We start from the raw sequence: 20,885 nt of genomic DNA on the forward strand, positions 1-20,885 counted from the left end.
AAAGAATGTTACACTACACATCCTTCTTCCTCAATTTAATAAGGGCACTAGCAGATAACAGAGTCAAAAGTATGGAAGCAGATCAGGTCATGCTGAAAATGAGCGTTTTTGCTCATGCTGACATCGTGGCCATCCCATTTGCATTTTAAAAAGCTCAAAAGTCAACAAAACCACGTGGCATTCATCCAAAATGCAAACAGACGGCCACGATGTCCGCATGAGCAAAAACGCTCATTTTCAGCATGACCTGATCTGCTTCCCAAAAGTATATTTTCAATGTTCAAGGAGTGAGTTTGTTAAGCGAATAAAGTAGGTAGGCAGAAGTGGGTCTCTACTCAATCTGAGATGGAACCCCTTTACAAGATGGTACCCAACCACCAAGGACCTCAAATGTATCTACCCTGTCCACTTTCACGCACTCTCACTCGCTCGTTACTCCATCAATCTTCATCAAATTTCCTCTTCTCCGCTCTCTGACTTCAGGAGGAAGCCATGAACAAAGCAAAACCTGACTACCACACCCCTCGTGGCCCCAGCAAAATGATGGACCCATCCCCCTATGCTCCCAGCAAATCCCAAAAACTCACTGAAAGCTTATTGTCAATATTAGAGACATTTTAGTCTTATCTTCTTTTTTTTTTTTTAAATAGCTTCCAAGCTGACAACAAGCCGGTCAGTAGGGGACGTCGTGGTGGTCTACATAAAGAAGAAGCTATAACTTAAAATTTTAAAAAGGAAAAGAAGCCCCAACCTATCGAAGAGAGAGAGAAAGAGAGAGGGCTTCAACGTTCGCCTGTCAGCTTTAGCCTGAAATGAAGAAGCAAAAGAGAAAGAAGAAAAAAAAAAAAAGCCTAGGCTCCTACTTTACTGTATCTAAAAAAATAAAGGAAGAGAGTGAAGTAGGCTTCTTTTTCTCTTCTTTTTTAATCTCTCGCATCTTTTTTTATTTCCATTTAATCTCATTAATTTTTTAATTTAATTTCTGTGTCGGACGTGAGATTTTTTTTATTTCAGAAACGTATTTTTGGGGTTTTGGCCTTCCCCCCGGATTAAAATAATACGTAATTTTTCCCATAATTCACGCCCCACCCTCCATCTCTCAGGCGGTATCCAGGCGTTTGAAAACCACTTCTGATCGTAGTCCTCTCTCTCTCTCTCTCTTCCGAGAACTGCATCTCCTTTGGCGATGCCAGTTTTTTCGAGAAGGGTTTCAGCCGAGAGTTTTTCACTTCCCTGAGGCACACTCAAGTTTTTGCTTTTTTTTTTTTCGGGGGCGGGGCTGCAATTTTTCTTCTCTTTGCTCTTTGTGGGGGGGAACATTTCTATGCATGGAGGGGAGAGAAGGGATGAGTTCGGGTACGCCGGATCCGGCAGTGAGCTACGGACCGGCGGCGGTCGTCACAGGAGGCGGAGGTGTTTACAGTGCGGCCGCGGCTGCAGCGGCGGCGAGGAGCGACAGCCCTAGCGTCGATGAAGGAGGTGGTGCTATTGCTGGTGCCAGTGGGATGATGAGCTTCACCACGAGCTTTGGTAAGAAGAGGGGTAGGCCCAGGAGGTACGATCGAATTCGAGAGGAGAACATGGTCCTGGCGTTGACTCCGATCTCGGCGTCGTCGCCAGCACCCTTTTCGCCAAAACGGGGTAGAGGGCGGCCACCTGGCTCGGGCAGCAAGCAACGCCTGGCAGCTCTAGGTAACCCTCCCCAACTGATAAACCCTCGATTCCTTTCCTCCCCCGCATTTTGTGGGGTTTTCCTGTAAAACCCTAATTTTTTGGGAACTGTGGCGGTGTGTGTCTACAATTGGGTGCTTTTGTTTTTGTTTGCTAGAATTCTAGGGTTAACTGAACGTCTTGCTTGCTTTGACTTTTGGTCAAATGTGAAAAAGATGGGGCGGGGTGTCTGCTGGTGTGTCAACCTGATCTGAAGGATCAGAGAGACCCCTCTCTCTCTCTCTCTCTCTCTCTCTCTCTCTCTCTCTCTCTCTCTCTCTCTCTCTCTCTCGTTTTCCTTTTCTTTTTGGGGCACTAACTTGGTGATGGTAGAGCACAGATGCTATTAGGTCCACCTGTTTTTCCTCCTATCTAAGGTCTGGATCAAACTTATATGCGGTGTTTGTGTTGGCGTCAATTTGGGATTCTAGGGGGGGCCATTCTCATATAGACAGATGCACTGATGCAGAGTTTGGGGAGGGTGATAAGTTTCTTTTTGGGTTAGGTGCTTCGAAGGAGGGAATTGGTTTGATTGCTGAACGCTCTGGAGTTTGCAGATGGGTTTTCAGATGTAGAATGTCAGAAATGCGTCCTTTTGTGAGATGGGGACCTGTTGCTCGACTCACTTTTGTCTGTATGTATCGGCGCCCACTTGGTTCCTTACTGGTGTCTTGTTTTATCTTCGGAGCTCTTGATGATGACTGTATGATACCAGAGAGAAAATAGGAAGCTGTCTCCGTTGACACCAATTAATTGGAACTGGTGGATGTTGACTCCATCTGTTCCTCAACTAACGTTTGAGATTTGGTGGTAGGCTTACCGGCTCATGCGTCTTTACCAACCACTCAATACAAAACAAAGCCCCTGTCTAACTAGGCTGTCTTTAAGGTCAACCACACAGAAGATCTCTATGGTTTTCCCTATTTAAGTCATCATTGGGATACTGTTGTCAACAATAATGATAACAAGGAAGGTTAGTTGTTGACTTGTTGGTTTTTTTCGTTCAGAACATGGCTGTTAGTGACTTCTGTACTCTTGAATGTTGGTCGGTGGGACTGCATGGTAATGGTTAGACAGTTTGCTCACAGCTTTAGAAACAGCAAGGTTGTTGCATTTCCATGTTAGATGATAATAATATAATAACAGGAATATTAGATCCCAGTCCGTTGCTTATTCAATGAGGACTAATGGCCAAGGTGGATTTGGTTGGCAGTGGCATGTCAGGTCAAAATTTTCACGTGTCATCTGTCTAATCAGACATGCATGTTCTGGGTTAAGTTATAATATAACAGGGATGTTAGATCTGAGTCCGTTGCTTACTCACCGAGGACTAATTATTAGAATATGGATCGAATATGGGTCCAGCAGAGAATCCATATCCGATACAGCTTCTTATAAATATGTATTTCTTGTAAAGGGCAGTTTTGTCCATGTAAAATTGTTTGTAACCCTATTAATCTTTATGAAGGATTAGTGCAGCATTAAGAATTGAGTGGCTGCCGATTCCCAAAAAGCCGAGTTCTCTCTCTCTCTCTCTCCGATTCTTCGATTCTTTCAATAGTTTTAACATGGTATCAGAGCAGCGACATCTCTAGGCGTAAGAAGGTTCTTCATCGGGAACGTGAAGAGCTGAGTCCTCCTCCTCGTCATCAGGTCAAGTTTTCTTAATTTTATTCTTTCATTTTTTTCTCTCTTGTCGCATGCAAAAGCCGAGTCCTTTTCTATTTCACGCGACCCCTTCTGGTCACGTGAACCTCGTTTGGTCTCCCTCTACCTCGCGTTTTCCTGCAACAAGCTTTGCTCAAGCACATAACTCCTTCTCTTGAGTGAATGCTCAATAGCGATTTACTATGATTTATGTTTATCGCAAATAGCGATTTCCTTGGTTTTTGTTTATCGTCAATAGCGATTTACTGTATCGCAATTTATTGTGTTTTCTGTTTATCGTCAATAGCGATTTGTTGTTTATCGCCAATAGCGATTTACTGTTTATCGTCAATCATGATTTACTGTGCTTTTGGTTTATTGCCAATAGCGATTTACTGTGTTCCTCATCTTCCTCTTACCTAATTATTTAAAGTTCTGTCGGGGCACAAATTTTCTTTCTTCTCTTTGTGTGCCGAGTTCTGTCATAAAGCTGCAGCTTTACTATATCAGTCCAATTTCTATCGTAAGGCTGTTTTCTGTCACAAACCTGCAAATGGATAGTTCAGTCAACTCGGGCCTTTCCTCCAATTTTCTTGGACAACTAGTTTCCGAAAAGTTAAAAAAAAATTATTATTTAACTTGGAAGAGACAAATTACTCCTTTCATTCGCTGACAAGACCTTTCAGGTCATTTGGATGACTCCACTCCACCACCTGCAGAATTCATCACACAAGAAGCAAAAAGAGGATGGAGGTTTGTCAAACATCATTCCCAACCCTGCATTTGTTGGTTGGATGAAGCACGATCAAGCTCTCGTCGCGTACATCACTTTCACACTATCACAATAAGTATTGGTTTTTATTCCTAATGATTGCACGTCCAAGGTATTGTGGGAGACTTTAGCTCAGACCTACTCTCAGATATCAGAGGCTAAGGTGTTATTTCTCAAGCGTGAATTTCAACTCTTAAAAAATGAGACAATGACCATTATTGAATTTTTAAATCAAGTCAAGAGCATCACAGATCAATTAGCCATTGTTGGATATCCAGTGTCAGATAAAGAAAAAGTGCAGTAGACACTGAATGCCTTGGGATTAGAGTATCACGTTCTTGTGACTTCTTTATTGTGCTTGCCGACGTTACCTAGTTTTGAAGATTTACGTGCTAAACTGTTCCAGTACGAGATGTCCTTGAAAAACATCTATGATGCCCCAGTAGGACAATCATCCATGCATGATGTTCTTGCCACAGGGATAACTGCTGATCGTGAACGAGGAGGGCGTGGCAGAGGTAGGGGAGCACAAGTTCAGGGTGGTCGTGGTTTGCTACCTACACCAAATGTCACTCCCAGCTCGTCAAGGAATGTTTCCACGTGCTACCAGTGCAACAAACGTGGCCACGTCAAAGCCAACTACTGGTTCAATCCTCAAAATGCTCAAAATTGCAATAGAATACAAAATAATAGAAATGTTGTTGCATTAGGATACGCGGGTACCTTTCGGGTCAGTGATGATGCTAAAGGATCTTCTATTGTCTGCTATGGCTAACTTGAACTTGAAACAGAACGATGATGGAATATGGTATGTAGACTCAGGAGCAACAGCTCATGTCACTGGCAATGCAGGTAAGTTATCCACTTTGATCCCCTACTTTGGTAAATCTAATATTGTAACTGGAGATGAGACTCACCACCCTATTTCAAATGTAGGCAACGTTCTCATCCCTTTGTCTAAGTCTTCATCCATTCCTCTATCTAATGTTGTCCATGCACCAAATATAAAGAAAAATATTGTCTCAGTTTCTAAGCTTGTTGATTCTACCAATTCTTCTGTTGAATTCACTCCTACTTCTATCTTTGTCAAGGACCTTCAAACGAAGAAGATGTTCGTTAAAGGAGAGCTTCATGAAAACATGTATATCTTCAATGAAGACCTTGCCTCCAGTGTTCTGAAGCCTCCCAAGTCCGATTACACCTCTAGAAGTATTTTAAGTATATTTCAATGTAATAAGCCAGAACTTTGGCATTCTCGTCTTGGTCATTGTAGTCAAGTTTTTATTGAAAAACTAGTGTCCAATGGACTTCTTCCAGAGTTTGTTCCTCCTTCATTGAAGAATAAAACGTGTTCCAGTTGTCAGGTCTACAAAAGTCATGTACTTCCTTTTCATCAAATAAATAAAAGAGCCTCCATGCCTTTTGAGATAATATGTTCAGATGTTTGGGGCCCAACCCCCAATCCTTCCTCTTCTGAAAGTAAATATTATGTATCCTTCATTGACAGTTTTTCTCGCTTTACCTGGATATTCTTTATGAAACACAAATCAGAGGTTTTTCTCATCTTTCATCGTTTTCATGCCTACGTTAAAACCCAATTCTCTCAAAACATCCAAATTCTTCAATGTGATGGAGGTGGTGAGTATTCCTCCAAAGAATTTTTAGATTTTCTCCAAGATAATGGGATCTATCGTAGAGTTTCTTGCCCGTACACTCCACAACAAAATGGAATTGCTGAACGTAAGCACAGACACATTGTGGAAAGTGCAATGAGCATGATGCATGGTTCTAATGTGCCTATTAGTCTTTGGACAAAAGCTTTTCATACTGCTACTCATGTGATAAATCGTCTTCTTATGCCTATTCTTGAAAACCAGTCTCCCTATTATGTTATCTTTGGTGACCATCCTGATTATGATGAGTTACGAGTTTTTGGATGCACATGTTATGTTCACACTAATAGATCCATGAGAACTAAATTGCAGGACAAAGCCTCTATATGCCAGTTTGTAGGTTATGCAGATGAATACAAGGGTTACAGGTGCTATGATCCTGCCAATAGAAAAATTAGAATTTTCAAAAATGTTGTTTTTGATGAAAATAGTTTTTTAGAAAATAAAGCAGATCATAATCGTGAATATATTGACACCAATGATAATTAGTATAATCCATGACTCAGTGTTTAGCTTATTTCACAGGCTGGGGACTATACTACTTTGACTCCTGAAAGCATAAATGATGAGACGGTTTCAGACAAGGCATCAAAGACAGAATGTCTGAGATACAAAGGAAATGTCTATACCAGGAGACTCAAAGAGCGAACAGATGTGCCTGCTGGAGAACATGTGGCATTGTCCAATGACAGAGAGGCACCGAGAAGATTAGACAGGATAAGGCATCCCATTGAAAAGTGAGTGAGTTATGATATTTTTTCAATGAATTTTCAGGTTTTTCTATCCAAGATTGAGAAACACGAAGAACCACTAGGTTTTTGTCAAGTCATTTATTCTAAGAAATGGATTGAAGCGATGAATGAGGAAATTGAGGCACTCCATGAGTGCCAAACATGGGAGATAGTTGGGCGTCCTCCAGATAAAAATGTTGTTGGCTCAAAATGGGTTTATAAGATTAAATATAAACTGGATGGTAGCATTGAACGATACAAAGCATGCCTTGTTGCCAAAGGTTTTACTCAAGAATACAGTCAAGATTATGAGGAAACCTTTAGCCCAGTGGTGAAAATGAGAACTATTCGTATTATTCTTGGCCTGACAATTGAACATGGGTGGACCCTTAGTCAGCTTTATGTTAAAAATGCATTCTTGCATGGGGATTTAAATGAAGAGGTCTACATGGAGCAGCCTCAAGGTTATGCAGAGGGAGATCCAAAGGAATATGTATGCAAATTAACCAGAGCATTGTATGGCTTAAAGCAAGCCTCCAGATCATGGTTCAAAAGTTTCTCCTTAGAAATTCAGAACCACAGTTTCATCCGTTCCCAACTAGATCATTCTCTATTCATATACAAGGATGGTACCAGTGTGGTTTTCTTACTTATATATGTTGATGATATTGTGATCACTGGCAATGCTCCAGACCACATTCAGCGAATTAAGGTGCTTCTAAGTATGCGGTTCAAGATGAAATACCTTGGGAAGCTGAGATATTTCCTTGGTGTAGAGGTAAACAGGCAGGATGGAAAAATGTCATTAACTCAACACAAATACACTCTTGATCTTCTAGCCAAAGCAGGAATGACAAATTGCAAACCTCTGCCTACACCTAGTGTTGTCAATCAAAAGCTCAGCATTTGTGATGGTGAGTTGTATCCTGATGCAAGTACCGCAGTATAGTGGGCATGTTGTAGTACCTCACTTTTACCAGACCAGACACCGTATACTCTGTAAATCAAGTATCTCAATTGATGCATGAACCGAAAACTGGTCACATGGATGCCGTCAAACGTATACTTCGTTATCTAAAAGGCACAGTGGGTGATTGACTCACATATGTTCAGTCTTCATGGGGACACCAAAACATGATATATTGGCATACACAGATGCAGACGGGGCAGGGACCCAGATGAAATGAGATCTATTTCAGGTTACTGTGTTTTTATTGAAAAAAATCTTGTCTCATGGAGTAGCAGAAAAAGAAGGTTGTAGCAAGATCTAACACAGAGGCAGAGTATAGATCTATGGCCGCTGCCACAGCTGAAGTGACCTGGATTAGGCATCTACTTACAGAAATGGGAGAGAATGTCTCAAGTTCGACTCTTATGTGTGATAATAGAAGTGTCATACAAATTGCGATCAACCCTGTTCATCACAGTCGAACTAAGCATATTGAGATCGACCAACATTTCATCAGACAAAAGATTGCAGATAAGGAGATTGAACCAGTTTAAGTGTCTTCAGAAGACCAAGTCGTTGATGCGTTCACAAAAGGTCTCACAAGTAACTGTTTCTGGTATCTGAAGAACAAGTTGCACATGGTTTACTCCCATGCACAACTTAAGGGAGGGTATTAGAATATGGATCAAATATGGGTCCAGTAGATAATCAAATATCTGATCAACTTGATCAAATATGGATCAAGTTGCAGTTTTGTCCATGTAAAATTGTTTGTAACCTTATTAATGTTTATGAAGGATTAGTGCATCATTAAGAATTGAGTGGCTGCCGATTCCCAAAAAGCCGAGTTCTCTCTCCTCTCTCTCCGATTCTTTCAATAGTTTTAACACTAATGGCCAAGGCGGATTTGGTTCACAGTGGCATGTCCTCTCAAATTTTTCGTGTGTCTTCTATCTAAGCAGACATGCATGGCTAGTTCACTTAACTCAGTGGTTTTCTTTGATGCATTTTGTTGGTTATTCTGTTCATGGTATTGTTCTTTTCTTTTTGTGATTTTTTTTTTTGAAAATGAGAAATTGTACTGGTTAGGCCTATTATTAATAAACACTAGTTCTCACTTAAACTCAAGGACAGTTAGTTTTGTCAGATATTATACTTCCAACATCAAAGGATCTCTCACATGAAATGTGGTTTACTTTATCCACCCCAAAAGCAGAAAAGCTTGAAACTATCTGTTGCATGTCCATGTCATGGCTTTTCAAGGAAAAAAATCATTTATATTCTCTATATATGGGAAGTTTGATAACTTGCAACAGGAAAAAAGAACATTAATGAATGATTTTGAAATATAGTCTACTCCTTAATAATGATTATTATGGATGAATCGAGTTAATTTGGACATTATGGTTGGACTTTATTTTGGATTTCTACAACAGATTATCTATTATTCTTTTCCATTTGAGAAATCCACTAACATTTATCCTCTTGTTTATCTCTTGGAGCTTTTCTGTATTGATCTGGTGTTGGGTACCCTTCTCCTTTTAACTGTGAATACTTTTCTCTTCATGACAAAATCATATCATTTGAGAAAGAAAGGGAATTCTGTAAATTATAATATTTGCACCTTTCTGAGAAGTCAGATGCAAGAATAATTGTGTGGACCATTGGACCATTACAAGTAGTCTAATTCTTCTGAAAGTAAGCTAAGTTTGCTTGTTTCATTCATGAAGATGTCTGATGTCAACCACAAACTTTCTTTTACCTGCAAGCTATTTTGTTCTTTCCATAGAACCCAATCATTGGCAATTCTTAAACTTTTTCATAGGCTCGAGTTTGTCACTGATATCAAGCTGTTCAGATAATGGAATCTTGAAGGGGGTTGTCTATATTGCCTTCAAGCTTTTGGGGTAAAAGCTCATGGTCGTTTCATTGATGGTGTTCTTTATGCAAGCTTTAAGCACATACAAAGCCCAAGTTGTTACACTAATAATGTAAGACTGATGAGTAATCAGCCATCCCTTTGTCTTTTGGAGACACCTTTTATGTGATATGCTACTAAGCACATAGTTTGTCCTTCATGACATTAGTCTAATCATGTCATATTTCTTTATGCGTTTAATTGGCTCACCCATCTTGCAACCCAATGAGTTAGACCTGAAGGGTGGAACGAGCATATAGTTTACTTAATTGGGTCACGGTTAGGTTTATAGAGGTTTCAGCATGGTTTTATGACCTAGCAACCTTGTTGATTGGGCCTACTGTGGGGTTCCTGAATTGTTGGATACACAGTTTTGCTCTGTTGGGTCCAAATTCAACTATTAAAACATGAGTTGATTTAGGTGTTCATCAAAGTTGACATGGGTGGATACTGTGGCCCATTAATTTCTTGTGGAATATTAACTTTGCTCTCCCGTACCTTGGGTGGTTTCAAGGCTGTAATTACTTACATGCATATTCTTGTATATACCATGGTTTACTATTCTTCATTTTTTATAAGTTTTAATACATATATGTAGAGCTTGACATAGTGTTGAGGAAGCCTCTTTCTTTTTTCTACAGTACTGCCCATAGCCAAACACACACACACACGTGTGTGCCTTCACAAATGCTCAGCTTGATTTAAATTTTCCTTCGTCTTTTGTAGGGGAATGGATAGCGAATTCATCTGGGGGTGGCTTCACTCCCCATGTGATCACTATTGCTGCGGGAGAGGTAACTGTTGTTTTTCTTTTCTTTTTTTCCTTCTTTTATATTATAAAATAATTTTATTTCTCATGTGTTAGCTTCTCAAATATCATGATATTCTATTTTCTTTCCTCCTTTCTTAATTCTCCTAAAGTTTTTTGTTCTTCCCAGGGAACATTCCCATAGCATTGGGAGGGCTTTGTCCTTTGGGTTATTGGAAATTTGGAATCTTTTCTATCAAACATATAGTTGACTAATACAGGAAGATGCAAAAAACTAGTACTGCAAGAATTTTAAATTCCGAGAAAATTTAAAATAATATAGGTCTCATTCTTTTTCATTTCTTGCCCATAGTGTCCATAGAAAGCTGGGTTTATATGAAAAGAGCACCTTTCATTCTTACCCATGATTCTCATAGTATTCTACTTAAGGTAGTTTGCATTTGGCATGCATAGAAAGCTAAATTTTATAGGAATAAAACAGCTAGCCTGCTTGAATATGTTTTCATTCACTCATCATCTTCTATATCATCTGTTTGATTGATCAGGAAGAAAAATGGTTTTCAAACTAAATGTCTTGACTTAGCCAAGGATGATCAATGATCTTGCTTGTGGATTAATTGTCAAAACCCTCTCCACCAGAAATAGTAGAATTCAGCGTTCATTTTTTAAACAAAAATGACAGTACAAAGCATGTTTCCATGAGATATTTATGATTTTTGACAACAAAAACTTTGTGGTGGGACAAATAAATATGTTAACGTTGTCTTTATTTATTTATTTGTATATGTACGGTGATGGTGTATTCAAAATTTCAAGATAATGCTTTGTTTGGGGAAACCAGCAAGAGTAATTTAGTAAATCTATGGAACGTGCAATTGATTTGTTTAGAAAAGGTTCCCTAGTTCTGGACAAGCAAAATTCGTCATGGAAGTGTCTACTTGTGTTATCGGTACATGTTTTGTTTATGATGACAAAATTTGGCGAACTTGTTATATCCATTATAAGTCATGCATTTACATAATCATGAGATAAGTTCTATTCATCTGTCACAATACACCTTAATTCATTCAAGCTTATTCTTCTTTGGTTTTAGAGCCAACAGTCCATAGTACATGTTTCTATGTAGTTTATGACTAGACATGCATTAGATCTCTATTAATATATTGTTACATGTGTCTTCCTTGTACGATCTATGAGGTTTTTTGAATTGACATTGACTGTTTGGGTCTTCATCATATAGCTGTAAGTTTGACATTCTGGGATACCGTTGTTTTGAATGTCATCTCAATCAGGCTATTGGGCCTTCTTGAGTAAATGGGCAGGGATGTAGGAGCTCTTTAACATTAGGTTTTGTTGGCCTCAAGTTTGAGATCTTCTCAGTTATGCTGTTGTCTTGCTCATTTGAGTACATCAAACTTTGTCTGCTTACATGATTTTATACTGCACATTCTGGGTTGCCGCATTTCATTCTTTTAATAATTTGCAGTGAACGTAAGGGTTGGTTTGGTGTCATAGAATATTCAGAAGATGTTTATGATTTGTCTCACTTATGTTTTAGCTGTCAGAAAATGAACTTTTTTTAATATTATTTGACTGATTCATTGATCACTTGAATGTGTCCAGTGTCTTTAAAACTGTGACGTTGAAGAAGGGTGTCTATCATGAGTTGCTTACATTTTTTTTTCAACAAAATGAAATGCCCGAATGAAATGCAGTTTGTTATATATGCTTATCAACCTTACCTTGATTTTTTATTACCTTCAAGACTTTTCAGTAGCTATTTTGGCATAATTTTCATTTAGAGTTGTTTACGTGGTTGGCTTGTAACAATCTGTACTTGTTCAGTTTTCTTCCTCGAGATTGTCTTTGTATTGTTGTTAATCATCAATTTGGATTGCTTTGAACAGTTTGGTCCTAGATTGCTTTCAGTCAATATGTCTGACAGTGGACATTCTTGTTTTTCAATCTCAGTTTTTGCTCTATATAATGAAGATGAAGACATGTTTCTTGGCAGCCTAAGGATCTGTAATTTTAGTTTTATTCCCTGTTTACTGTTTTTTCTGTACTTGTTGGTAGCGGGTTTTGTGGGATAGGGTGCATGATATCTCATCACTCCCCGGACCCCCAATGTGAAATCCTGTTTTTTCTCTGCTGTACTCTTATACTAATATCAATATACTTCTCTTTCTCTCTAAAAAAAAGATTCTAGGGATAAAGGACATGGCCTCAATTGAAATTGTTTAGGACCGTTTGTGTCTCTTTCCTGTCTTTTTTACTATCTTGTCACTCACTATCATTTTCTACATTTTATTTGGTATCTAGGTCATCTCATTTGCTGATATTTCTGAATCTCTGATAGACGAACAGGCCTTAATACCATTTGATGGTGGATAACTATGTTTTAGTAGATTTTTTTTTCCAATTACAGGTTTTCCTTGTAATGATGATGGTGACATTCTTAAGCGTAGGGGAATTGGTAGCATTACACCTACCCTCTTGCTATAGTGTTCAGCGTTTACCTAATTTTGATGTGAAGCTCTTGTAGTCACTTTATACATTTGAATTGTATACTCTGTTTGTAGTTGATGGTGGCTGTGAACAATATTTCCAAGCACAGCTCACCACAAAAGGGTAGAGATCTACTTACTAGACTTGCTTCATTATCTGTCTCCAGGGCCTTGACTTAAATTCTGATCCGGTCATATCTTGCAAAATTGAGACTTTATAAGGGACATGCTTTACCTCATATTGAAAATTGTTCCATTTAGTTTTACTTTCAATCTTCATGACATGGTTCTCCATAAAATTATATACCTGTTACAGTTTGTGGTATTAAATAAATCATTTCAACATCAGATTTTCTCATGGGAGTCCTTTGTTATGTTCAAGAGTTTAGAGTTATACTGTTTATCAGGAACCCATTATTAAAGCAGAGGATAAGGACATGAGTCAAACCACTTAAGAGATAGTATTTTCAGTGAGGCAGAGATCATAATGCAGGTCCTCCACTATGTAACTGTGATATGTGGATTACCATTCTCTTTGCCGAAATGGAGTTTCTTGGGGGAAGTATATTAATATAGAGTATCACCATATTCTCTCAGATCCGTACCTGGCACCATTTGATTTATGACTGTTTTGTGGAGTGTATTATGGACTTCTTCACAATTTGATCCTCCCACACTTCATTTTTCTTTTCTCCAAACTTCCCGTTTTACCTTACCTATTTTGAGGTATGGACCAGAAATGCATTTTTTTCATTTATTTGTGTCATTTTACAATTGTATGTTATCAAAGGTAATTTAGGCATTCGTTTTCTAGGCTTGGGTTCAGTTACATGTGTACTCTTTTACTCATGGGTGTGCTTGACAATACCACTTACTCCAGAATTCCTCTTATAATTTTCATATCCTGTGGACATCATGTCTTCTTAGGCTTTGTAATGTGGAATTTAAAGCTCTTTAAGATAAAAAAATTTATTTTTACAATGGTTTAATTCCACTAGTATACTGTATAATACATAATTTTTGCTAACTACCTACCATTTATGCTTTACTGTACTTATTTACATTTTGGTATGCCCTAATAGCAATTCTATTGCAGGATGAAGAACCGGTAGCCTATCGATCATAATTGTTTAAGGACAACTCAAATATCAGACCTGTAATTGTAACAATGAGTTATACACACTTCATAAGGTTGTGAAGCATTGATATTTGTACTTGTTATATAAAGAGGTGGTATTGTGCATAGAACATAAACTCTTACAGTTTTCCCAAACTGAAATAAACTGCAGCAGGTTGGTCATATGAAGTGGATGTCCTATCTGCACTGATGATCATGTTAAAAAGGTCATGAACAGCAAGAGGGAAGATATGATCATGTTAAAAAGGTCATGAACAGCAAGAGGGAAGATATGTTGTTTAGACCCTAGGTACCAATAATTTACAGCTTACTATGAAAATCTATTCTCTGTACTGCCCAAAATATGCAGTATTATATGATGAAGATCCTGATTTCAATGAAATGATTGAAAAGCTGAAAAGGAACAAAGGGATAAATTCACATTGAAGGATGGTCTACTATATCGATGTGTGTAATTGTGCATGCCACAAGTTATTGACTGAGTACAATGGATTAGTGAAGGCCATATTTCCAAGACTGCAAGACATTTTGGAGTTAACAAGATTTTCTTAATATGGAGAGGTATATGTACTGGCCTAAGATGCAATAAGATGTTGCTCAGTCCATGAAGGGATGTTTCTTGTGTAACACTTTGAAACCTTCTAACAAATGTTAAGTCTTCACAAATTTTTGTCAATGTCTGACAAACTCTAGAAAATTACCCTTACCGACATTCTGGGAAGATCACCTAAGTCCAACCTTGGTTATGATTACCTGTTTGTGGTAGTTAATCATTTACTAAGATAATACGTTTGATACCTGGCAAGATGTAGAGTAGGGTGTAGGTAATATATAGTTATATACCTTAGGTTAGGTATGACCTAGGAATGGACGGGGCAGTTTTGGCAGTTTTTTATTTTTCTTTTTTGTGAAATCAACCTTATGGATATGATCTACATGATTGGTTTTGTAGGAATTGGCTCTTGGATCATCTAATTACAGCAAGTGATTAAAAATCAATGGTCCACAATTTTGTAAATATTCAAGTCTCAAAAAATCATGTTTTTCATAAAAAACACACGATCCAACAGTCAATTCCTGGAAAATGGACCATAGAAACACACACACACACACACACATATATATATATATATATATATATCATCAGTGGCATAGTGGACATCTCTCTCTCTCTCTCTCTCTGGTTATCGGGTCTGAGCCCAGCTCCAACCTGACCTGCGTGGACTTATGTATGGGTACCTTGGGAAAAGCAAAAGTTAGTGGATTCTATAATATGATTTTTTTTTGTGGATTATGTTAATTGATTTGTGGATCATCATTTCAATTAGATGCTTAACTCAGATTTATTCCTTGTTTCACCTGATTTTGTGACCTACAGCTACTGTGTCACTGCAATGTATTTTTCTTTTTCTTGATTGTGGTATAGAGTTGTGAAACTCTGCAGGCAGCTGTCTGAATAACTTCAGATTTATATTCTTACACCTCCAGATATTTCACTGATTCATACTTGCCTGGTGCTAACATTTTTACCATCATAGGATATAACAATGAAGATAATGTCTTTTTCGCAAAAAGGACCCCGGGCTATATGTGTTCTTTCTGCCAATGGTGCCATTTCTAATGTCACTCTTCGCCAACCTGATTCCTCTGGTGGGACCTTGACTTACGAGGTATGGACATTCCTTGTTACAAATAATGCTTCATTATAAGTTGGCATCTGTTCTTGCTAAAACATGGTGTATCACCCTGTGAAGAGTATGATGCAGCAGCCACGTAGATTATTTCATTATTTGAATTTTGTGTTTCATTTTTGAGCTTAAACATGTTTAAAATGTGTTTATCGATCAAAGATAAGATCTGGTGTGTCTGTAAATACAAAACAATTCATTGTAAGAATCCATTTCAACTTTGGGTTTGTAGACCTATGAAATGTAGTCAAGAAATTGGAAATGATTTTTAATTAGGTCCGCCCCTCTGCAGTTCATTTCAGTTTTGCAATTGATATTTTCATTCTTTCTTTTATTTGTTATCTGGTTATTCATTTTCCATGGCAATACATTTGGAGATGCCTACACAAGCATCAATTTAGACATGATCTGTTACCTCATTCATATTATGAAGGATGATATATACTAGATTTTTCCAGTAGTTAGATAATTCTCATCTTAAGTATGCAGTTTTTCTGATTGTTACATCTGAAGAAAGCAATCTGATAGATAAATTAGAATAACAGAACTATCCAGTGTTGGTTTCAATTGCCTATAACATTCATTCATGCATTAAGAACTTGTGTGAGAACTTGTTTTTTTTCCTGACAACAGGCATTTATCACCAATCTTTTCTTTTTGGGACTTCATGCATGAACCCATGTTAACATTTCTTCAGTGATATATTTGACTGCGAAAATTGTTTTATTAATCATTAAGTTTTCACTACTAAGCTTAAGCATAAATGCATCCATTATGTAATGTTATGCCTCCAGAAATATTAGACATCTTAGTTCATATTTCATGCGTTTAATGTGGCTTTATTATTCTCCTGGAGTTCCTGGTTCTATGGGGATCTCATTTTTGTTGCTTCATCTGTAAGGATGTGGATTTTTTTTTTCTTTTTGCCAGGGGCGCTTTGAAATACTTTCCTTGTCTGGGTCATTCATGCTGACAGAGAACGGTGGAACTAGGAGCCGATCTGGAGGTCTGAGTGTTTCTTTGGCAAGTCCAGATGGACGGGTTGTAGGAGGAGGAGTTGCAGGTTTATTAATGGCTGCCAGTCCAGTTCAGGTATTTTCCATGCTAATGGAAACATTCTGTTACAAAAATGTTCTGCTGATATGTAGGTCTTGAAGCAGATAACAAGATATCATGATTTAGTTTCTATAAATAAGATGAACATGTCTAGGTCAAGGGCATCCTCAATTACCACCTATTAGTGTCATAATTTTTATATTTTGGTTATGTTTGGCTTCAATTTAGAGTTACATGTATGGAATATTGATATCCTACTTTGTTTATTGGTTATTAAGTATTAACCCTAATTACTAATTATTATTCAAAAAATTTATATAAAAAAGACTTTATGTTTACCGCCCTGGGCCATGTTGATCTCTCCAAAATACTAGCTTATTAGCTCCTCCTCATGCCCTTTGTTTAAGAAGGAACCTTGTTATATTATATAGCCGAAAAAAGCATTTCCATTTGGTTATATACTTCATTGCCATCACCTAATTTGCTTCCCTCAGATGTGTAATAGGGCTAGCCAGCACACTGGGCTGCCCATGGACCACTGTGGCCGGGTCCTTTTGGCCCAGTTTTTGAGCCACAGCCCAACCCAGATTGAGCTCAGGTCTGGCCCATTGAAGAAGTGCTGTGCCATTAAAGCCTACTCAAAAATCAACTGGGGCTGGGCTGGGTCAGTGTGTCCGGCAGTCTTTTCTTTTTATTTAGGTGGGCAGCCTGCAGGTCATTCCATGGCTTACTCATCTAGGCTGGAATGAACCAGATTTTTTAGCACTGCCTTCGTCCCACCATTTTGCTAGCCAGGTTGTATGGCCCATGTGGGCCAGGCCAGCACATTGCCCAGTCCTAATCTATAATGAAGGCTGTTATTGATGGAATGTTGTATTTATCAGCTTTCATCCCTATCTATTGTCATTAATTAAGTACGATCTCTTTTCATGGTAACTGTTTTTGTTATGCGCCAGCCAATTATTGCTGGACTCATAGTTATGGCTAGCTTTGCGACACAAAAGTTTCACTCTCTTTTAGCTTGCAGAACAAATTACTTAACGGCAACTTGTAATATTTAGTATTTCTGTATCTGGCAGATTGTGGTAGGGAGTTTTATGCCGAACCATCAGGAGGGACAGCAAATTAGAAAACCAAAGTTTGAAACAGCAGGAGGCCTGCCCCAGATGGTCACATCGGTCACACCAACAGCTGCAATTCCGATTTCTAGCTCGGGCATGGATGAGACTTATGATGAACGGGGTCATCCGGATCCTTCTAATGAACCACAGAAGCCCATGACTTCTTACCATACCGATGGATGGAATGCTCTACACTCACTGCCCGAATCAAGAGATTCAACCAATACTAATGCCTCCTTGCCAAAAGGGTAGTCACTTAATCCCAAATCCGTTAAGCAACTTGGAGCTTTGGATTAAATAGAGTTTTTAACACAAGTATTGCTGGTTTATGAACAGCTCGTGAAACTCCCATGCTGGAGTGTCTGACTTACTGATGCCATTTGGTTCTGAAGAATTAATCAGGATTTGACTATTTCAAAATTTGCCAGGATCATGGCTTTTCAGATATTCATCTCACTAGGCTGATTATGATGCTTTAGGATGACAGTCTTGATGTATCTCTTGCTGACATGCGACTTTTATGGTACTCATCATGTATCCTTTGTGTGCTATTTGTACTGAATATTGTGCTTTCTTTGTTGTTGGTTTTTTTGTTGTAAATTTCTAGTTGGCATACTAAGAATTGTCTTTCCATGTGTCTTTGGTCATATTGTTGGTTCTGATGATATCTCTCTCTCTCTCTCTCTCAACAATTGGCATGCTTTCTTTCTGCAATAAATATTATCAGGTTCCTTCAGTGGCAAATTCTGTGAAGTCATAACACTAGGCAATTGCTGCACAAGATTCTCTCACTCTAAGGACGCTCTTGATGGCGCCGAAAAAAACTGTGGCGAAAAGTCATCCGCTTTTAAGTGGGCCCCACAGGCACGTTATTCTCTTCAGTGGTGAGTGTTTGCACGGACGATTTCTCCCCAAAATCTGCAGAGAAAAAGTCAAACCCTTTCTCCACTTCTATGCATCCTTTGTCTGTGGACTTTCTGTATGAATTCTTCTACTCTCCTATTGCATTCATTGATTCCTTTCTCATCTTCTATGCATTCTTCTACATCCGCAATCTGGTTTTGTTCATTTTCTTCGCCCTGTTTTTGTTCCCTATCATGTGCTCGTATATGTTGACAATCTTCTTCTGCAGTTCTACTTGTGTCGTCAATCTTCTCCTGTAGTTCTGCCTGGCTATCATCCTTTATTTCCTTATCTCTTCCTGTCTCCATTGTTTCCAGCTTGGGTGGATAATCTGTTCTATAAGTTTCATCTTCAGCATTCTTAGGCAACTTGAATGCCCAACAACCGAGGATACAAGCAATGATACAGATGCTCATGCAAAAGTTGAGACATAGAGTGAGCTTCATCAAATGGGTCCTTTCAAGAAAAGAGACGTTCATGGTTTGCTTGAAAAATAGAAATGGGAAAGTTACAAGTGTGAAGATTTTGAGCAGAGGTGACGGAGCGCTGGAGGATCCTTTCATGTCCTCTTCTCTGATCAACTTCACCACGGGGATGGACTGGGTTTTATAAGCAGGAAGGGTGAAGGTTAGTGTAGGAGGGAGTGAGTTTCCTCGGAAATTTTCCGTACTGGATCATTTTATCTGTACGTCTCTTTCCTCCACTTCATCTCGTTTATAGCATAGAAGCATCTGAGCAACCTTGAGGAAATTGAGTGATTCAGCAATGCGCAAGTTCAAGGATATACACTGGGCCGATTTTACGCATACTTCTTGGAAGGTTCCAAAATGCCTATATGCTGATGAAACGACAAGGTTCAATTACAGTAATGTTCCTGATGATTTCTGGGTCTGTGCCCCAAAGCGCTTGGAAGTTGACCAAGTCCAAGAGCTTCATAATGCACGTCAGCGTAAGTGCTTATATAAGCCTAGGAAGGATGAAATTTTTGGCAAACCCAGCCGCTTCTTGTTGATTTTTTACCTCTGAACTGAACTTCTACTCTTTCGTTCTGAACTGAACTTCTACTCTTTCGTTATTTGCAATATAGGGGCAAAGCAAACCGATGAGAAAAGGAGGCCCACAGTTTCTTTACAGATAAATTCTCGTAGGTTTGTCGATAGCCCATCCCTTGACTCGTGTTCGTAGCAATTTGACTTGTGTGGTTTTATAAGTAGGTAGGCCCTGCAAATCCCCGTCAGCCTCTGAACTTTAGGCCTACAAGGTTAGCCGCCATGGTATCTGTTTGGTTTCTTCACTCATTTTTCTTTTTCTTTTTCGACAGAGAAAGCTGGGGTTAGGCAGACCCCTACCAGTTATACAAGCATACCATTTGGGGTTCGAACTTGCAACGTCCCAACACAAGGTGACGTTCTGTTTTGCATGAACGAATAGTGCATGCAGTGATCGTGAAGTTCTCTCTCTCTCTCTCTCTCTCTCTCTCTCTCTCTCTCTCTCTCTCTCTCTCTCTCTCTCTCTGGGGTTTCATGTTTCTCCATTCATGCTGTTGGTTTTAATGCTTGATAATGAAGCTGATTACAGGTTCCATGTCCTTATATTATAAACAATCAAGAACTAAATAAGTATATTCAACAATGAAAAGGAGATCTAGAGAGAGAGATTCCTCGATAAATCTTTGTTCATTACTATAATGGTTTTCAAGACTAGAGTTATCAACCACTCAGACATCTCTCTAAGACAAGCCTCATTTTGTTTCCCCGAACAGAACATGGCCAAATGTGTTGATACCACATATTTTGCAGAAATATCTAAGGTATGATATGAACATATTCTCTATATTTTTTTTTGACAGAGAAAGCTGGGGTTAGGCAGACCCCTACCAGTTATACAACCATACCATGGTGTTCGAACTTGCAACGTCCCAACACAAAGTGACGTGCACTAACTGCTCCTTCCAGGCAAGCGGAGCCCCCGTTGGTATGCACATTCTATATTTGGATCTATATTTTTATAATGTTTAATGGAAGTGCAAGGGAGCCCCAGATTTCCTATAACTGAAAGAGAGAGAGAGAGGCTCTGTCTCGAGAAAGGGAAAGATTCAAGCAGAAAGAATCAATCAATCAATGTGGCGCTATATCATGTTCACAGTTTTACCCTCGAGAGGCCAAACACGATTGGTTCCTGATGGTACGATATAGGAGAATGAATCAATCAACGTGGCGCTATCATCAATCATGGCCTTGTCAAAACCTACACAATGCGCTTAGAAAACATTCAAGATGGCACATCCCTACAGCAGTGAAAAG

The 20,885-nt window shown here is 38.7% G+C and overlaps 1 protein-coding gene across 1 annotated transcript; it reads left to right on the plus strand.

Annotated features, from left to right (window-relative positions):
* Positions 1-1,334: 1,334 nt before the first annotated feature.
* Positions 1,335-18,326, plus strand: LOC149836359 (AT-hook motif nuclear-localized protein 1-like). Its single transcript, XM_090010861.1, has 6 exons — positions 1,335-1,692; positions 10,127-10,194; positions 15,353-15,484; positions 16,433-16,594; positions 17,638-17,927; positions 18,016-18,326. Exons 1-6 carry the CDS (start codon positions 1,347-1,349, stop codon positions 18,020-18,022), a joined length of 1,005 nt encoding a protein of 334 aa, XP_089866987.1. The 5' UTR covers positions 1,335-1,346; the 3' UTR covers positions 18,023-18,326.
* The last annotated feature ends 2,559 nt before the right edge of the window (positions 18,327-20,885 follow it).

This window comes from Nuphar pumila, chromosome 6, assembly GCF_984573655.1.
Source record: "Nuphar pumila chromosome 6, dmNupPumi1.hap1.1, whole genome shotgun sequence".
Taxonomy (NCBI): domain Eukaryota; kingdom Viridiplantae; phylum Streptophyta; class Magnoliopsida; order Nymphaeales; family Nymphaeaceae; genus Nuphar; species Nuphar pumila.

Coding starts and splice junctions, on each gene's coding strand:
- LOC149836359 (XM_090010861.1), top strand. CDS start 1,347: ATGAGTTCGGGTACGCCGGATCCGGCAGTGAGCTACGGACCGGCGGCG. Junction 1,693..10,126: donor GCAACGCCTGGCAGCTCTAG/GTAACCCTCCCC, acceptor CGTCTTTTGTAG/GGGAATGGATAGCGAATTCA. Junction 16,595..17,637: donor TGGCTGCCAGTCCAGTTCAG/GTATTTTCCATG, acceptor TGTATCTGGCAG/ATTGTGGTAGGGAGTTTTAT.